The sequence below is a fragment of the Pyxicephalus adspersus genome, chromosome 1, assembly GCF_032062135.1.
Source record: "Pyxicephalus adspersus chromosome 1, UCB_Pads_2.0, whole genome shotgun sequence".
In the NCBI taxonomy this organism is placed as follows: Eukaryota; Metazoa; Chordata; class Amphibia; order Anura; family Pyxicephalidae; genus Pyxicephalus; species Pyxicephalus adspersus.
The window spans coordinates 88080953-88100618 of NC_092858.1; the positions used below are offsets into that span (position 1 = coordinate 88080953).

A 19666-nucleotide genomic window follows, 5' to 3' on the forward strand; every position below is an offset into this window, starting at 1 on the left:
TCTGCCAATACCGATTCTCATCTGATTGTTTTATTTTATTGGTGTATTTCTCAGATACTCTTTTAGGTAAGTATGATCTTAACTGTGTATTTTATTTACCTGTTATATTTAATGGCATCAAATAGTTTGACTTTGATAACTATCATTTCTTGTTTGGTCTTAGTTTCAAATGAAATAAAACCATAATGAGGGAGAAGAACCATTAGGTTCTTGAGGAAGAGGCACCATTAGGAAGATCATTATTTTACAAAAGTATTTATCTTTTTTTAAAAAAATTCATATTAATATTCAATGATTTAAAATGATGAACTTAGTTGTCTGTGAGGTCTGTAAGGTTGGCGAGCAAGACAACCCTATACATAATTATTTCATTCACACTGAAAATGTAAAAATGAATTTTGGCTGGAGATTTTACATTTCAGACACTATTGGTGATTATCTTCATTTTGGTAATCAAATAAATCACTGTCATTCAAAACTGATCAGATTCACTACCTTATAAAGTATTTATATCTTCTGCATTAGGAAATCATTGCTGCCAGCATTGTTATTACTGTAAGTAAAGTTCCACCTCTATGGAATAACAGAATACCACCTCCAATGAAGCGAACATAGGCAGGCACGCAGTACAGACCTTTGCCTATATGACATGTATGAAGGTAGAAGCAGTAGCAGCTGGAGGTGCCCCGTCTATATTGTGGCCATTCACTTACCTGCGCCAGGTAAGACTTGGTTGCTACGGTACATGGACGCCACGCAGCCCTCCCGTTAGCAACCACGCACACAGCTCCTGACGTGCGGCGGCGCTCCGTATTCAGGCGGCGATACACTCCGCCCTACACGTGACGTGTGCCGTGCTGGAGGAGGTCAGGCTCGCTGAACCCGGAACCTGAAGTAAAGCGCAGCAGCTGTAAGCAGATCTCCGGGGGGTGACCGGAGCCAGGGAAGCGGACATGGGCTGCTGGGGTCACCGCTTCACCGCACAGCATGAAGCTCCGGCCATGTTTTGAGAGGTGAGGATGTGCTCATTGTAAATATTTGGGCTGACAGAACACCAGTCCCCGGTATATTCTACTTAGGGACGTGTCTCTGCCGTGCAGGAATGCCCAGTACCCCATCATGTTTTTATTTTATAAACTTTATGACCTTATTGAGTTAACGTAAACCCAGATAATGCTTTCTTGTTTAAAGCAAGTATTCTGCTAGCACTTCCTGTTATGGGCTGACAACTCCAATCCCCCGCCTACCAAATGACAGCAGTGTGCAGGCCAGGGGTGTCAAACTGAAATACACAAAAACTTAGACCAAGTCACCAGACAAACTTGAAATTATTGAAAAAAACATTATTCCTAATAAGAAGAAACAAGAACAATGAAAAGAGCATGCAGTATTATACAGTGGATTGATGTAAAATATTTAGATCAATCTACTGCATGTTCTTCTCATGTGTTCCTTGTTCCAATTGAGATTATTTGTTTTACTTTGCCAGAGGATGCAATGCGAAACCGAATGAATTGCTGCATCCACATTGCATTCTTTGGCACAGTATAACAATTAATATAGCAATAGCTCTATGATAATTCCTGATAATGATAATCCTGATTATTGAGTTTACCTGTCAGTATAAACTCTGCGGGGTCCACGCATAGTCTGCTGTTCAATAGACACTAATGATGAGTGATTCCGCTACTACAATTCCTGGCATCATTTGCGTCTATAAAACGGGGCCACGCATAGGCAGAATGGCCGCTGGTCCAGAGACGCGAGTGATGCCGGGAATTGTAGTAGCAGCATTGTACTCGCGTCCATAGAACAACAGCTTAATATGAATTGCAGCTGGCCCACCGTTACCACAGATTGCAATAGAGCGGGCCAGCTGCAATTTATATTAGGAATTATTTTGGGAGCAAAAAAAAAAAAAAGCATAAACTAAGTCAGATTTGGCCCGCGGGCCAGAGTTGGACACCCCTGGTGTAGGGGATTAGGGGCAGCAGCGCCATCTAGAGGAGCTAACACAGCATGCTGACAACAGCAACCCTCTGCCTGTCAGTGTGGTCACCCTGCTGTGTGCACAGGATTTAGACAGCTTGGTGACCATCCAAGGGATCTCGCTTGGCACAGACATGATAGACAACCTGTTGGCAAACCAAGGAGCAAAACAGGCTGAAAACACTGCTGCTAATGAGGAGGCTGTAGTTTAGTGTTGCCAGGCTACTACCAGAAGTGCTGTTGCTAGCAGGATTTTTAGGTAAGAAACTTTGCAGCTTGATTTGCATAAGAAAATTATACAGTGAGGCATGATGACAAACAGACCAGCGTTTCCATGTTTTGCAATATATCTGAGATCATTCAGAATTTATTGACTAGGTGACATTTGATTTGCTTAAGGAAGGTTTATATTTCCATCAACGTGTATAGAAATTCATGGCCCACGTAATACCAACAAAAGCCCATAGATAAAGTCTCACTGTCACTCGCAATAGTAATACAATCTTACCAGAACCTTCTTCACTCAGAAGATGGGCTGTTGTTGCTTATGTCTCTTTGGGATTGCTATCACTTCCTGTGCTGTTGACACTACGTGTTTATTCAGAGGAGCGTTCATTTTCTTTAGTTGTCAAACACAGTAATTAGGGTTACAGCATGCCTATCATTTTACTGGTCTAGCCGTGTGTTACTTTCCCCACCTCCTAGATTGTAAGTTCTTCGATCCAGGGTCCTCTCCTCCTCCTGTGTCACTGTCTGTATTTGTCTGTCATTGCAACCCCTATTTATTGTACATCACTGCGTAATATGTTGGTGCTATATAAGTCCTGTTTATTAATAATAATAATAATATTAATAATAATCCCTCCCCTCTAAAATAATTTCCTAACACCTTTCTCTTCACAGTTTGTCCCTATTTCTCTTTTTACATTTTTTTTTTTTACCACTTGTAAAATAGATCTTCATAGCATTGTGGCCATGTGTTTGGTTCGCCATTGTTTCCCCTTATTGATGTACAGTTAATATTTGTTCCTTTTATTGGTCAAGTTTTCTTTTTTTACTGTGCTATTTTATTATTATTACTTGTTTCTATACTACAATGTTTCTTTCTGTAATATACATACATCCTATGTACCACACACATTTAACATTATTTAAAAATATAAGTGGTGCTTGTTACCACTGAAAGGGATTTATAAGGTAAATAGGTGGTTAAACATAACTGGCAGTAAATGGAAACATTGATGGTACCAACAAATTAACAGATGTCCCAACCTACTACATCAAAACATGTTACAAATATTAACAATAAGCTATACCATTGACTTTTGTGATTTGACATATACACATACTCCTGGATGTGTCCGATATCATATCCTCCTCTGGTAATGGACACAGCAGCTGGCTAGAGACATCCCTCTTTAATGTACAGCACTGCGTAATATGTTGGCGCTATATAAATACTGTTTAATAATAATCTCATACAATGCACACACAAAAGTGTCCTATAGAAGCGGCACCTGTCAGATGGGTAAATATTAAGCTGGTGCTTTAACAGCCTCACCAGCTGTTACCATTTTCAAGGATTACTTTCATAATCTGTTACTAACCTGTAACAAGCATGCAGACAGAAGTCCTGAACATTAGACCACCATTATATTATTGATTGGTCTATTGGTTGTTTGTTATGCAGTGTTTATTTATTTTTTTCCTACTATATACATACAACCTTGAATCCATATACCTCTCACAAACTAAACATCCTGTGGTTATTCTTTATGTGATTTGTATTTTATTGCAGAAAGCACATCGCCTGTCCCTTGCAATAAAAGACTTGCCTACTTAGATATTTTTTAAAAAATGTTTTATTTTCTCTTTATTATCTATTCAGGAAATGTAGCAGTGAGACCAGCAATATAGAAGACCAGAATACCCCAATCATGCAGGGAAGTTCTGGACTTGCTCATCAGGCTGGAAATACTGATGGTCCCTTGACTAGTCTTTCTCTTCCCACTATCCGATTACCAGCAGAACGATCACCAGCAGAAGGTTCCTGCAGTCCTGGAGAAGTGGCAATAAATCTCCACCCTGCAAATTCCGAGAGTGGCGGAAGGTCTGGCTCTCGACATACAAGGCCAACCATACGTTTACATAGTCGACACAGTCATTCGCATGCAAATTCTAATGACTCGACTGGTCAAGATGATCCAAATAACACAGACAATAGAGAAAACAGTAACAATATCTCAGAGGTCCTGCATGTCTACCAGTGGCTGGATAAAAGCCTTCCATATATATTAATCTTCAGTGCCAAACTTTTTGTTCAGCACCTAAGAGGTAACGTTTAGTTTAAATTAAAAGCAGCCTTCATCCTAACCATTACAATTATTCATCTTTTATTTTTTCGATCCTTGCATAACGGTGTGTGAATACTTATATCGCATTGGGCTCTTACAGTTAACCTGTCACAAGATCTGGGGGGGGGGAGCTAGTTGTAAAGGGTAAGTATATGTACCTAAGGGTGTATAAAACAACTTGTGGGTGGGACAGGAATATTTTAATTTATGTTTGACTGGTTTGATTTAAATCTGTAAGCATCAAGGCTTCAATTGATGACCTGTTTTTGAAGATGACAGATTCCTGCCTAATACGTTGACGTGTACTAGCTTACAGCAAACGGACATATCTGCACACTTGTGATCATGGACTGAAAGTTTTAAAAACCAGTTGTAAATACAAGCATATTGTATTTTCAGAACGCACAAGGAACAAACGCAACCTTTATGTTACTCCTATAGTCAGTTTTCCTTTTGTCCAATCCCATAGTTGCAATATGTGGTTGTTGGATGGCTTAGGCCATGATGTGGGTATTGCAATGCATAGTAATTCTCTAAACATCCAGTTCATTTGTACACTAAACAGTTTACACTGTTATTATTCATGGTTTAGGTTTTTAAATTGACCTTTATTTGTAATTATGGTGTTACTATAATCAATCAATGGGAGCAAAACACTGCCTCTCCTATCCAAAGTTTGGTGCTGCCAATTAAAATAATTTCCCCTTTTGCAATATCATCAATGCTGACTGCTATGATACTAGGCAAATGTAGATTTTACAAAGCATGTCTGCTTAGCATAAAGTAGCTGTGAATATGCAGACTGGTAACCAGAAGTTGAAGAACACAGTGCTTCACGTTCGGCATTTTTGTCTGCAAAAAGAGGCTTTTTTTGGATCCTTACCTGGGAGATTATGTAAGCTGCCATTTCTTTGTGTCAATCAGCTTTATTGAGTTTTCAAGAAAAGTAAACAAACTTACATAGCAAACATTAGAACATGAAACACAGAAATCCTATTAACCCTTAACGGCATTGGCTTCGTGTGAGCATAAAATACATATCTTAGATACCGCATATACTCTGATAAACATAGCGATAATCTGTCAAAGCCTTCATGAATCAGAATAAAGCAAATCAACACAGCTATACCAAAATCAACAAAAATACTCATAGAAGCATGAAACATAAATAATGTTCTACAATCTTATGCCGCCTATATTGGTAAGCTGCCATTTCTGACCTTGTTCTAAACAATACTGCTTGTCTATTTGGTGTTATCATTCGCTGCATTCAACCCATTGCCAAGCAAACAAAGCTTATGGCAGACCTGCTTGCAGCTGGCTGCTTCCATAACCTGATGCATTTACACTTCTTAAAGGATGATGAAATTTACATTCAGCTGGAAGAATTATCAGGTATTACTTTAAGGAGAGCAGCCTGGGAAAGAATAAAAGCAAATTTTGAAAGTATGTTGACATGTTGAGGTTGATATGATATGAGATTGGGTTTAGAGTTACTTTATTAAAAAAATATTTACTTTGTTCAAACTGTTTTAATTTTTTTTTATTCCATTGGTTTTTTATATTTATTTATTTATTTTTATGCGTTAACAGCTTTTATTTTATTTTTCAATAGGTTTTTCTGTTGGAATTGGTCTGCTAACAACTTTTCTCTATGCAAACAAATGCATTGTAAATCAGGTCTTTCTAAGAGTAAGTAAGCTCTTGTTTGGGTCTCGTATGGTATATACTCGACTATAAATTTCAAAGTACGTGCAGGTACTGGTTGATAAGTTATTATTAATTGAGTAATATAAACATGGATCAAAGTGACAGTGACAAGGATTGTGTGAGAGTTACTTGGGCTAGGGCTTAAAGTGACAGCCTGCCATTGACAGTTAAAAGATGTGTAAATTAAATAAATTACATGAAAAAAAGGCTTGGATGTATACTGTATTGTACCAAGTGTTGTTGGAGGGCTTTGAGCTCTTCTATCATTTATTGGAAGCAATCCCACAAAGGGCTAGCCAAGGACGGCTGATGTTAGCTTACATTCATTGCTTACGTTTGCTCAGCCAATCACACAAGAATGAAGTTGTCTTCATCTTACTCCATATGGAGTTGCTTCTATACAATGATAGGAGCCTGACTAAGCTATAGATGTTGTTCAGCCAATTTTGGCACCAGAACAATGACTGTTATCATAAATTTGAGTAAGAACCTTGATTGGTAAATTTTTAGTTGCAATCAGAACAACTGTTGTTGGCACTTGTTAGAAGGAATGATCGCTGGCCAGGAAATTAAATCAAAGTTCCAGCAGATCTCTCTATCTTGCTGTACCAGAACTTTTGGGCAGGAGATCACTGCACCCAACTAGTGCTACTTGTGCTGGGTTTGGGTAAAAAAAAAAAAAAAAAAAAAAGCAATGCTTCCCAGTGCCAGGAATATATATATATATATATATATATATATATATATATATATATATATATATATATATATTTTTTTTTTATTATATATATATATATATATATGCAGTTCCTTGATTTTTAACTCTACTACTGATGCTTACAAACCTAGCAACCAGTATTTGATGATTCCATTTTTTTTTTCCAATTTTCAGAAAAATTAAACAAGCATGTTAATTTATAACTTTAGCCATTTGATATCACTGCTAATAAAGCTTACTGCCATTTGTTCAAATAAAGTTTTTTAACCCTGCCTTCTGTTTTTTCTGTTTTCCCTTCCAGGATAAGTGTTCCAAAATTCAGTGTATTTGGCTGTTGTTTTTCTTATATGGTTCCTCAGTCCTTTTATATTACACGTTTTCTTCTCAGGCACTTTATCACAGGTATGTCCAATGAGGATGATCATTGTTTTACCGTATTTATTCGAGTATAACGCGCACTCGTGTATAACGCGCACCCCTAATTTTCGATTAAACATCGGTATAAAATTTTGTTTACACCAAGCATTTTAATTGACAAAAAATATTATTGAACACGTGCGGCCATGATAAAAATCATCTATTAACAACTTAAACTGATATAAACACAACACCGAAATAAAATTAGCGGCAATGCTTACCGTAACGTGTGGGCGAGAAAATGAAGCGGCAAACCCAATTCTGGGGTGGCAGTGGCGGCCGGTCCATTGAGGGCGTACGCGAATTGTGAGTTTGCACTGCGCCTTTTCCGGGCTGCAGCCGCTCACTGTACGCGAGGGCGAAGGAAAAAAAAAAACGTCGTCTCGTACAGTGAGCGGCTGCAGCCCGGAAAAGGCGCAGTGCAAACTCACAATTCGCGTACGCCCTCAATGGACCGGCCGCCACTGCCACCCAAGCCCTCGTTTATAACGCGCACCCAAACTTTGATTTCTTTTTTTGGTATAAAATTTTGCGCGTTATATTTGAATATATATATATATATATATATATAAAGCTTAATTTAGGTTAGCTTGTGTGATTATTCACTGCTTTGGTTTCTAAATTTGATGAACCTGTGGCATGGTTTTCTGAGTTATCACCAAATTTTGAATTAATTTAACATTTTTTTTTTTTGTACCAAAGACCAGTTCTGTCTCTTTGGTCCTTCTGGTTGTTTTTTGTTTAGTTTTGTGGTCAGACTAGCATTTTGCTAGCATCATTTCTTTCTGCTGGTACTGTACAGTAGCATAAGACGGTACCTGCAGCCTACTCAGTTTGCTGTTGTTCGCTATGTATCTGTACACAGCCTCAAGAGTGTGGAGGGGATACCAGAGGACAGGCCTTTACACAATGAGGTTGGAATAGGGCCATAGAAGACAGGCTATATTTACAATATATAACAACCTATCAGAAACATGTGGCCCTGTGTCAACAGCATGGAACTGTGCAGCTTGAACATGTGACCAATCTGACAGAGCCTTGGGAAACCATGATGAACATTATTCTGCCTGCAACATTATCCAGCATGACCTGTTTTGAAGTGGGTCAGTGAGGGTCAGGAGGGGCATAACCTTGGAAGGCTGCACAGACCGCCATGTGCTATTTAATGTTGTCTATGCTGTGGTCTGTTGGGTAAGGGGATGAAATCCTCAAGCCCATAGTAATACTTTACGCTGGTGCAGTACAACACAGTACATGGAAGATGATAGCCCTCCTTCTCTATTCCCTAGGCCTGAATCTAATAGAAACTCCCTGGGACAATATGTAGCCATCGTTGGGCATACATACAGGCACATGGGGACCATACAATATACTGAACCATAATATGATGTGTGATAAAAAGTTTAGCCATTCTGTGATTTTTTTTTTTTTTTTTTTTTAATTCAGCCCTTAGTGGGTTAATCACTTTGGTTTCCATTGAACATTCTTGTGTAGTTATGTTCTCAATATGTTATTCAATGTATATTAGTAAAGATATTTAACTTTTGTTTTTATTTTTTGCAGCTTGATTTTTATGAACCCCACTATTGGACATTTACAGTTCTGGGATGTGTTATGGGTTGTTGGTATCACTGACTTTGTTGTAAAGTTTATCTTTATGGGTCTCAAGTGTTTGGTCCTACTGGTGCCTTCTTTCATAATGTCCCATAAATGTAAGGTAAGGCTATATCAGTATTTGAATGTTGCTAAGTGCTTGTAGCACTCATTATTTTACTAATGTTTTGATATATAAAGTCAAAAACACAGCAGAGTTTCTTAGGTACACCCATTCAACTGTTAATGCAAATTTGTAATTGGCCAGCATAGTCAAGATGATCTACTGTTCAAACTGAATGTCATAATAGGGAAGAAATGTAATTTAAGTAACAGTGGCATGATTATTTTTTAAGGCATTTGCACGTAATTTAAATTATGCCCCATTCTAATTCCTAATTTGGACTCCAGGAAGTTGTCTTAATGATGTCTACATGCCCAAGACTAACTGTGAAACAAAATATATATATATATATATATATATGTTTAGATAATTTTTTAATGTGAATTTTGAGTATCATAAATATGTGCTATTATAATTAAATTCCTTTTGATATCCATTTTGTTTTTTTGGTATTTAATGTAAATGTGTATTCATAATAATATCTCCATTGTTCTGCAGGGCTATTGGTACATGTGCTTAGAAGAGATTGCACAGTATTATTGTATGCTAGTGTTAACACCAGTATGGTTCCGTTATTTGATTGATTATGGGGCCCAGACCAGTGGAGCGGAATGGCATTTTGGTGTTTTGTTGGCCTTGCTCTACCTCATTATAAAAGTAAGTAAAATTTCTGATTCCTTGCCATGTTACTATGCATTTGATTCTTAGCTGACAATAACTTGTTATGTTAAAATTTGGTCTGCTAACTTATATTTCATAAATAAATGTGCGTATAATTTCATAAATATATGCGTAAATTGTACTCATTCAGTTAGTAGCTGAGATGTAACACAATTTATGTTAATTTCTACATATTAAAATGTATTTGTTAATAGTAGTAAATAACCATTCTATACCCGCGTTCAGAAGGGGGGATTGTCATCCAGTCAGCCTGCACTGTATTGCACATTACAGTAGTTCTAAAAAATTCAGTGCCCTGAATAGAGGGGAGTGAGCAGAAAGGACGTTCTCATAAAGTTGCTGTTCTATTAACTAAACTAAAAAAAAAGCTTTATTGTTTTGACTGCAGTGGAAAAACATAATTTGATGGGACATTTATTTAGTGTCTGGAAGGGCTGTCTGGACTAGAAAACTGGCTAAATAGATATTGTTCTTCTTTTTGGGAGTTCACAAATACACAAGTATTTATTCTGTATACCCTTGAATACTATTCAAAACGGGGACAGTTTTGTACATCTCACATCATAGAGTAAATTATTACATTTAATATCTTCATTTTTCTGACTTCAGTTCCAAAGTCTCTACTTGTTTGAATGATTCAGCTTTTCTGCATACACCCAAAGCAGCCACCTTTAAACAGAAATATCTGCGTAATCCTGTATCTTATCCAGTAACGTTGAAATATAATTTCTTTTTGGATCAACACATTCACTTTTTTGTGTTTTTTTGTTCAAAAGATCCTGCTGACTCTTATGTTTAGCTTGTTGCCTTCAGATTGCAGCATATTTCCCTTATCCCTGTGTTTAATTATGATGGCCATTTTAAACCTTGTTTATTGAGAGCTTTATGTTGCTGCCAGTAAATAAAACAAGTTACTAAAATGGCAAATGGCACCTAATAAAAGTTTACTTTTTGTTTCTTTTCAGCTTTTTGTGGTTTTTGGACAATGGAAAACATCTGTGGATATCTTACGATTGTTTTTAACTCAGCCTGTAAGTAATCTGCAAACACTGTACAGTGAATATATGAAAAGTAATCGAACATCCCGGTGTTGTGTTTCAGTGGAATGGCAATGACTTATATATATATTGCCAGCCAGTGACTAGCACATAGATCTACAAAATTGTCTGCTCCTCTCAGCCTAAAACATTGCCATATGTTTAGGTTATTTGGGCTGTTTACAGAAACTGTCCATTTTTACTTTTACTGTCCGCTTTCCAGGTAGATGATTAGTTTTTCCAGTTAAGCATATCGTTTTTCTTCCAATCCCTGGTACAGTTTTTTTTTTATTCAGACCATGTTCTCTCCTCCTTCTGTGTCACTGTCTGACATGTGCAGCCCCTATTTGATGTACAGTGCTGCCTAATATAATGGCACTATATTTTTACTGTTTAGTAATGTTATAACTCATCCTTTTTTATCCCCTTGCCTTCAAAGATTAAAAGTTAGAGGAGCTGCCCAGTTTGTAATAAAACATGTTATGTCCAGCACAGCCAAAATTTAGTAAATAGTGAATGGCAAGGGTTAGAAGACATCTCTTAAATAGACCAGTTTATTCTAAAAGTGCTTTACCATGCCTGCATTTGTTAATATTTATGTGCTGGACTCCAAAATACAAGCATTTCGGATAGTGTGAAACGTAGCCATAGTCCTTTTTTTAGCTGCCGTATGTTGCAGAAAGCTTGCTGGCAAGGCTGGTGTTTAGCCACGTGGAAATGATGTCTTTATTATGTAGAATCATTGCTGAACCACTAACACTTGTTCTGTCCAGCAGGGTATTCATCATTTCTTCTTTACAAATGCAAATCCCATGTTGGAATGCGTGCCCTTGTTCAGATTTAAGGCACCATTTCTGTTTATTGAACAGAAGAACTGGAATTTGTATTTGGTTTTAACGTTTATTGAAAATTTTGTAAAAAATTAGAAATATAAACAAATTGTACAGAGAACAATTTACACAAAAACCTAAAAGCATTTTTCTGTCTTAAATAATCCACATAAACAGTGATAACCAGTAGCATAAGATCACTTTTACATCTTATAACAGTAGTGTTCTCCACAGCTTTGTAACATATAAAAAAAGGGAAAGTAGGGTATTTGGTAGGAGGGGAACATCACGAGGAAAACAAAAAAAAGAAAAATTGGGAGGAATGTGGAAAGGGAAAGTCTCCGGTCCAATAAGACTAGTTACAGTACAGGATATCTCATATGAAATCCAATTAATTATCATTTACCATAGGTTTGCTAAAGAAGACATGGTCGTATCAGAGAGAGATTATTGAAGTCAGGGTTCCCATAATCTGGCAAATTTATCATAGGAATCAGTTAGGGTGCTAGATAACTTGATTTATAAATCTGTTATCACTCGCAATAACACCTCATGGCACGGAACAAGTTGTTTTTTCCAGTGTTTAGTTATAGTTTGTTTTGCCACTAGTAGTATGAAGGAACATAACTTGAACTGGCCCAATGTTAAGGTGGAAGGTTTAAAATGAACCAATGCTAACCAGGGATCTCTTGGAATAGGTTTCTGGAACACTGTACTTTAAAAGTTTAAAGACCCTTTCACAGAATCGAATTATAAGTGGACATGTAATTCAGTACCTCAGTATGTAATTCAGTGAAACATGCAATTCAGTACCTGGGTCTCCGCATTCCCTAAAACAAAGACCATGTGATGTGCCGGTATATGCCTCAGCCTGCTTGGAACCATTTACCACCTCATCATTACTTTAAATAATTATTCCATTTTAGTAATATTCAGTGAACGAGTAGTTGCTTTAGCCCACATAGTAAACTACTCTGTATCCCATTTACTTCCTTTAAAGTCTTTCTCCAATTGCACCGTAAAGGAGTGGATATGAGATCTCGTGACTTTATTTAGTTCAGTATACAGAAAAGAGATCAATGTCAGGGTCAGTGTAGTTCTAAGACAGACATGCTCCAATATTGATAGTTTAAAAATACCATTAATTATTAAAGAAGAAATCCAATGTTTCAACTGAATGTATCTATACAAATTCGAGCTGGGAGCCGAGTGGGCACTGCAGATGGATTCCCAGCTCAATATGATTGTTTTCCCTAAAAGGGAGTGCACTGTGGTGAAACCATGGGTTACCCGCCAGTGGAAAGCTCTGGGAGATTTCAGGCCAGGCTGAAACAAAGGATTACGTTGTATTGACAGTAGAGGTAAATGTGTGGGATAAAAGACCACTGGAGTATTTGAGTCCATCCCATACTTTTAAAATTTGTCTAAAGTGATAACTAATCTGAGAGGAATTTGTATTTGGCACAAATGACACATGACTGTAACTGCCAAAACAAGTTTAGCAAGTTGTTTTTCTGTGATTGTGGCATTTAAGCTTTACTTTAAGCGAAAAGTTTTATTACTTGCCTATATAAATACTCATTTGTGTTAGAGAAATGCAATGTTCTTTTAGCAAGTCACATGTATGTAAATATTTTTCCTTTAAAGAGCACATGTTTGGTAGGCTTTGGTATAGCACAGACATGGGCAAACTACGGCCCGCGGGCATGTTTCTCCGGCCCTTTGGGTGTTACGCGGCTCTGGCCGGCGCCACCCTGTGCAGGGTCAAGAGAAGGACCCCACCAGGGAGCCGCGAAACGGGTCCACCAGATCTGAGCCTGCCATGGGGGAGTGGACGGGTTGTGTGCAGTGACACAACCCGCCCACTCTCCCATCACAGGCTTTGGACTAGCGATGGGAGAGTAGGCGGGCTGTCACTGCACATAACCCGCCTACTCTCCCATCACAGGTGTAGATCTGCGATGGGAGAGTGGGTGGGGTTATTATGCTATCATGATGTCTCGTTCAGGGGCGTCATGATGACATAACCACTCTATAATCGATCTGGCCCCTCTGGCAAATTTTTTTCAGATTGTGGCCCCTGACTTAAAATGTTTGCCCACCCCTGGTGTAGCACATAAGTGACCTAACTAAATCTTACTGCAAATCTGGTAAAACTATCAGTCTGTTTGTCAGAGAACCCCCCCCCCCCCTTCCTAAAGCCTCATAGCTGTGTATTTGCAGTATGAATCTTAAAACCTCTGCACTAGAGAGGAGAAATGTTTGAACAGTACATTTTTAGTGTACTGCTTGGGCAGATGCCCCTGATGAAAATTCAGGTGATTTAAATGCTAATTTGCAAACAATTTTCATTCATAGACCTTTCCTAGTGCCTAATTACTCTCTGTGCAGGCCCTGTGCATCTCCTGTCATCCCCCACCCCAAATAGGCTTTTATGTTGTACAGGGGGAGGATCAAGGGAGACTATTATAGTGTGTCACTTTACTGAAAGCTCTTGGGTTTGCTGGAGTGCTGACATCACATCCAACATAACAGTAGTCTTAGGGCTTTTAAAGAGAAATGACATATAAAATAAATGCACAAATAATCTGTTGTAATGAATGGTGTGGCAACGTGTAAAGTCACAGTGAGTCAAACAAGATGATTCATACCACCGGTGTAAGGCTTTAAAAATGTTACACTGCTTTGTGTTTCTGAAATTTCCTTGTTTCATACAAGACAGCCACTGGTAGGTTTATAAACCCTTAAAAAGGATTAAGAAGCCTACTGGATATCTTTACCAATATTATTTTATTTTTTGAGGCTTGACATTTTGCATTAAAATTTATGGGAAAGCCTAGTGGTGGCAGATCTCCCCCAGCTGCAAGCTTCTATTGGCTTTACCAAGAGAGGAAGGATCTAAGTTGAGGCTGTTCACAGCGAAGAAAAAAGTCTGTCAGCTCTCTTCTATTTAAAAAATAAATTAATAAAATGTAATTTGCATCTCCAGTAGATCTTTACATGTAGAAATTGTACTGTTCTGATGAGTGGTTTTGCATGTGAGGGCCACAATCCGGAACTTGCACATTGCCTAACAAACAGGAGGAATATTAAGGTGGCCATTGAAAAGTTTTCAATTAACAGCAGTATAGTTCAGATATTTCTGCCTTAGGATTAAAACCCCTTTAAGGATGTGTCTCTTTACAAAAAAGTAAATGCTACAGGACTTAGGTTCCTTATTGGGTTCCATATCCACCTGTTTTCAGGTTCCAGATCCAGGATTGGGTCTTTCTTTTTTTTCTGTTCTTTGCAGCCAAGCACCAAAAGGGTTTCCTGTGTATTATATGCTGTTAGAATGCTTTACATTTTGTTTTTGTGTTGATATTTTGATACTTTTTTTGTGATTTCACATGTATCATGTGGCTGCCATATTAGACTTTGATTTTATTACTTATTGGAAAATAAACGTTGATATTTTATGATTATTGTGTCACACAACTCCCTACTTTTCTGGAAGTCTTCCTTCCTTGGGTATACTGTTGTAAACCCTTTTTCTTTAATTTTAAAAATAGGATGTGCTTAAATAAAATAGAAACTCTGCCATAACTAAAAGAGTTCCAATAAAAAAAATCATGACGGGAGATGACTCAAATGTTAAAGGGAAAAGGTAGACTGAAACTCAATTTTAATGCACACTTTTTGAAGAAAAATAATAATTATGTTTGTGTTCATTGAGCCCTCCTACAAAAGTAAGTAAAGGTATAGTTGCATCTATCTGATCCTAAGCATATGTTGTATCTACTTTACTTCAGAGTTATGGAGTAGCTGCATCTAAAAGACAGTGTTCAGAAGTTGACAACATCTGTGCAATCTGTCGGGCTGATTTTAGAAAGCCAACAGTACTTCTTTGTCAGGTAAGAATACTAAAATACAGTTTCATTTTAATTTATGATCACCTAATTTTGCTTTATGCTCACCTAATATTATCAGCTTATGTTTAATGACACTGCACTCTTAATTGTAGCTATAACTTTCTTATTGTATTTATTAAATGAAGCCAATATGGAGATGCCATGTGTGAACTAAATACACCCCAGAATCTATTAGTTTGTAGAACCCTCTACAAAAGCAGCAATAACTTGGAGTAATCATTTTTTGTATGACTTTACCAGTCTTACATTGATGTGGAGGAATGTTGGTCTGCTTTTTACAACATTCCTTCAGTTCATTGCGATTTGCAGGCATTCATTTGTTTACATCTCCACTTTCTTATATCCAAGGGACATTGTTCCAAAAGCCCTATGGTTTGTTCATATGCAACTTTAAACCTAAGCCATGTTCTTTTTAGAGAGGAGGCTTTCTCCTGGCAACCCTTCCAAACCAGCCATACTTGTTCAGTCCTAACTGAACATTTAATACGCTTGCAGAGTCTGAGATGTAGCACCTTGGTTCTTTGCAATTTCTCTGCTTACTGTTGTAATTAAATTAGGTAAATTTAGTGAACAAGCAATAATAAAGGAGAATTAAATGTACAAATTAGGGAGGATTGCCAATTAGTACAAATTAAAGACTTTTTCACTCCTCCCTCCTCCAGTCTTGCAACTGGACGTGAATGTGTACCTCCACTACATAAATGCAAATTACACTGCTGCTACACCATAGTACACAACTCCCATTGTGTTGCCACTGATGTGCGTTGCCACTTGCTGTCACTGCACAATTCCATGCTTGCTCACTGGCATTGCGCTGATGCACAATTATTTAGTTGGCAACACTGTATTTCTTCCATTCAGTAAGCGTCAAACCATAATTCTATAAACATCCTGTGCAGGGCAATTCTCCTATTTACTATTGTAATGATTGCATATGGATACTAAAGGTCATAAAATAGATTAAGGTTTTTTTCTTTTAAATGTATTGTAGCTTTCCTGCGCCTTAGTGTGAAGGCTGTAACTATGGTCCCTGTTTCTTTACTGATACAAATAATGTGCTACTGTATTTATTTATTTTTGGTAATATGTCACCTTTGGTTAGAGATAGTCAGTGAGATTCATAAAAATTAAAATTTTATTCATATCACATGCAAATGTTTTGCAAATTGCACTGTGCTAATCATACTCTACAGGTATAGTGTTTTGGATCATGTACAGGTTAGTGTAATTTTTTGTAAAATTCCAACTTTCTGTATCATTTACTTTGTTTACCTGTGCTATGACAAAAGACCCAGCATCATGGGATTCCATAAAGTGGCTTCTTCTGGTACTGTGAAGTGACTAATCACATATGGTACAACATTACCCGGCTGTGTTCCTCAGTTATGCATGAAACTGCCATAGCGTTATGACAAATTACTAAAACACTAAGGGAAAAACCTGGCTCACGTTTGTAAACAAATAGAGTACATTTAGTGAACAGGCACTGCTAAAGCAGAATTAAATATACAAAATTAAAAAGTTGCAGGCAGGCTTTTTTACAAATGAAACGAGCTATACAGTAAAACTGACTTGCCTGCACATTTGCAGTCTTCTCTATAATGTACACTGAGCTTATTTTAGTACCAGAATGAATGAACTTGCATGCATGAAAGATGCATCATTCTGGTTTGGCCAACCATGAAGGCTGAAGATCATGAACTTGGAAAAACATGAAGTATGGGGAGGTGACAATAATTTAAAATGATTGAAAAGTGATTGTAATATACTGTGAGATTTAGTGTATCCTGAAAATTGGAAGTAAAGTGCGGATTATAATAAGTGTTTTTTTTTTGTTTGTTTTTGTTTTGTTTAGCACATATTCTGTGAAGAATGCATCTCGTTGTGGTTTAATAGAGAGAAAACGTGCCCCTTGTGCCGTACTGCAATATCTAGCCATAATCACAAATGGAAAGATGGAGCCACATCTCTACAGCTACGCCTGTTTTAGTCTTACTTCCTCTGCTGTTTTCCTGAACATTTTCTGAGTTCTTCTTCTTGGGTTTTTTTGTTTTACCAAAAATGTGTTTACCAATCAATGTTTTTGTTTTTGTAAGTAGCGATAGATCTTTTTTTGAATTGGATTTTCTTTGCATTTGATTTTTTTTTTATGTAAGACATGGTTTACTTTAAGTATCTCAAATTCATCTTAATCTTACATTTTAAAGCCCATGTAGAACCTTGCTTTAAAATGGAATTCCAGCTCAGTTAAAATATTTCACCTGCCATAATTTATTCAGTTTTCTGTTTAGAACTCTTTTTAAATCTTGTTTTCCTGCAATACTGTAGCCAGGATCATCACAATATGTACTGTTACAGCTTCTGTGCCTATTGGCGTCATGGTCACTGCTAAAGTCTTAGTTGTGCTCCTTCTATCCAGAAAGCCTGGATAGAAGCCTTGGGTCAAGTGTCTACTCCATGTTGGATAGCAGTATTGTGAATGGCAAAATAGCCTGATTGCTTTACAGTCCTGCCCTTAACTCTTTTGCAAAAGAAACTAGAGATACATATCATAAATTGATACTAGCAGTATTCTCAAATATTTTTACATCTGAACTCTTGTGAGCAAGGTTACTCTCAAACATCGCTCTCCCCCTCCGTGTAGTGTTGCTTGGTATTACATGAATTCTGCACTATATAATCCCTCTTAGCTCCTTGGTATTGTAAGGGGAGGAGGAGGAGTTCAAATTATTGGTAACAAATCTGAGGCAGGGGTGTAACAAAGTAGGTAACCAGAAAAGGAGTTTCCATTGTCTATGCACCTTGGCATCCTACAGCAGTAAGCTGTTTTAGAGATTCAAGCACAGTGACGGCTTTCTCTCTTCTAATTTCTAGTGCTGTATGTGGTTCTCGTACCCATGTCTAGCTCATACTCTGCAGCTGTTCTATACATTAGTGTACAGGCAACCTTTTATCTCCTCCATGTACTGTAATCAGAACAACCCTCTCTCCTGTGTTAATACGGAAACTCAAACAAACCTAGAATTTGCAACATCCTTCACCCTATGCTGAAGTCAGCACAGATAGGGAGGATGGAGGCTGGATGGTTTGTAGTCGGTGGGTTCAAGGTATCTTTTTGCAGATTCTGCAAGGCTTGTTGTGTGCAAGGAAGTGATTAATCCTATCAACAAGTGTGCAAAAGAAAATCTTGTGATTGATTTGAAGTAAAACTTCACCTACTATTATCAAGGTGTAAATAAAATGGTTTACTTCAGAAACAACCCCATCTAGAAAAATATTATGATTTTTTTTTTTAAGCCCAGAAGTGAGATTCTTCATGATGGTATAAACTAGCTTTTACTTTCTTAGGTTATAGGCATTGGAAGTGGAGCTAGTGACTTGCATTGCATTGAGATACAGCAAAGCTAATTTGCACTTTATTGGGAAAAAAACCTTTCTATGGGGTTGGTGTACAACTGAAAGGCAGCGTTTCCCCATGTTGGCGGAAATTTTTTAATATATATTTGCTTAATCCAGTTTTTTAGCCACTTCTGTGGAAATGTTTGGGCAGTCATTGACAACTAGAATGCGTATTTATTGGAAGAACCAAAGCACAGACATTCAGATTTTAATTTTATATGTGTGTTTGTGTGTGTACGTTCCTCGTTTCTCATCTTCTTATCAACTCTGGCAAACCAGCATTTTAAGAGATTGTTCTGCACAGACATGCAGAATGCCTGCAATGGATAGTATAAATCCATGCTTTACTAGCTGGCATCCAGCCAAACTGATTGTGCTATTTTTTTCTATCTATACTGAACCTATCTTATATTCTGAGCACAACTCTTAGCTAAGATATTGAGATATATATTTTTTTGCTAGTCTGAGGTTGCAGTTTTTACCACAGTTTTTGCTGTCCATATTGAGCTAGAAAGTATTCTCATAAAAACACATTTTCATTGATTGATTCATGATTTACTGAAAATGGACATCTGTATTTAGTGCATGTATGGGGGGGTGTAAAAAAAACAAAAAAAAAAACAAATCCTGTTTATTTATGAGATTTATTAAAAGTATTTTTCTCTTCTCAGTTGTGTGGTGTTTGGATACTATAGAACCTGATTTATGCCAAAGATTTTACCAGACTATTTTATAACATATGGGTCCTTTTAGATGTAAATAAAATGGTTTGAAAGTAAAGAGGAATACTCAACTTTAGTTAATACTCTATAATAATTATAGAGTGTAACGGATGTTTTTTTGTTTCTTGTTTTGTTTTTTTGTTTTTTTTACTTGAAATGTTTAACCAAGGTTTTAGCTGCT

General features: G+C 37.2%; 1 protein-coding gene across 1 annotated transcript; it reads left to right on the top strand.

Annotated features, from left to right (window-relative positions):
• The first annotated feature begins 865 nt into the window (after positions 1 to 865).
• On the top strand, positions 866 to 19430 carry RNFT1 (ring finger protein, transmembrane 1). The gene is made up of 9 exons (XM_072417275.1): positions 866 to 1013; positions 3878 to 4323; positions 5959 to 6035; positions 7073 to 7173; positions 8752 to 8905; positions 9404 to 9562; positions 10552 to 10617; positions 15245 to 15346; positions 17220 to 19430. Exons 1-9 carry the CDS (start codon positions 988 to 990, stop codon positions 17352 to 17354), a joined length of 1266 nt encoding a protein of 421 aa, XP_072273376.1. The 5' UTR covers positions 866 to 987; the 3' UTR covers positions 17355 to 19430.
• The last annotated feature ends 236 nt before the right edge of the window (positions 19431 to 19666 follow it).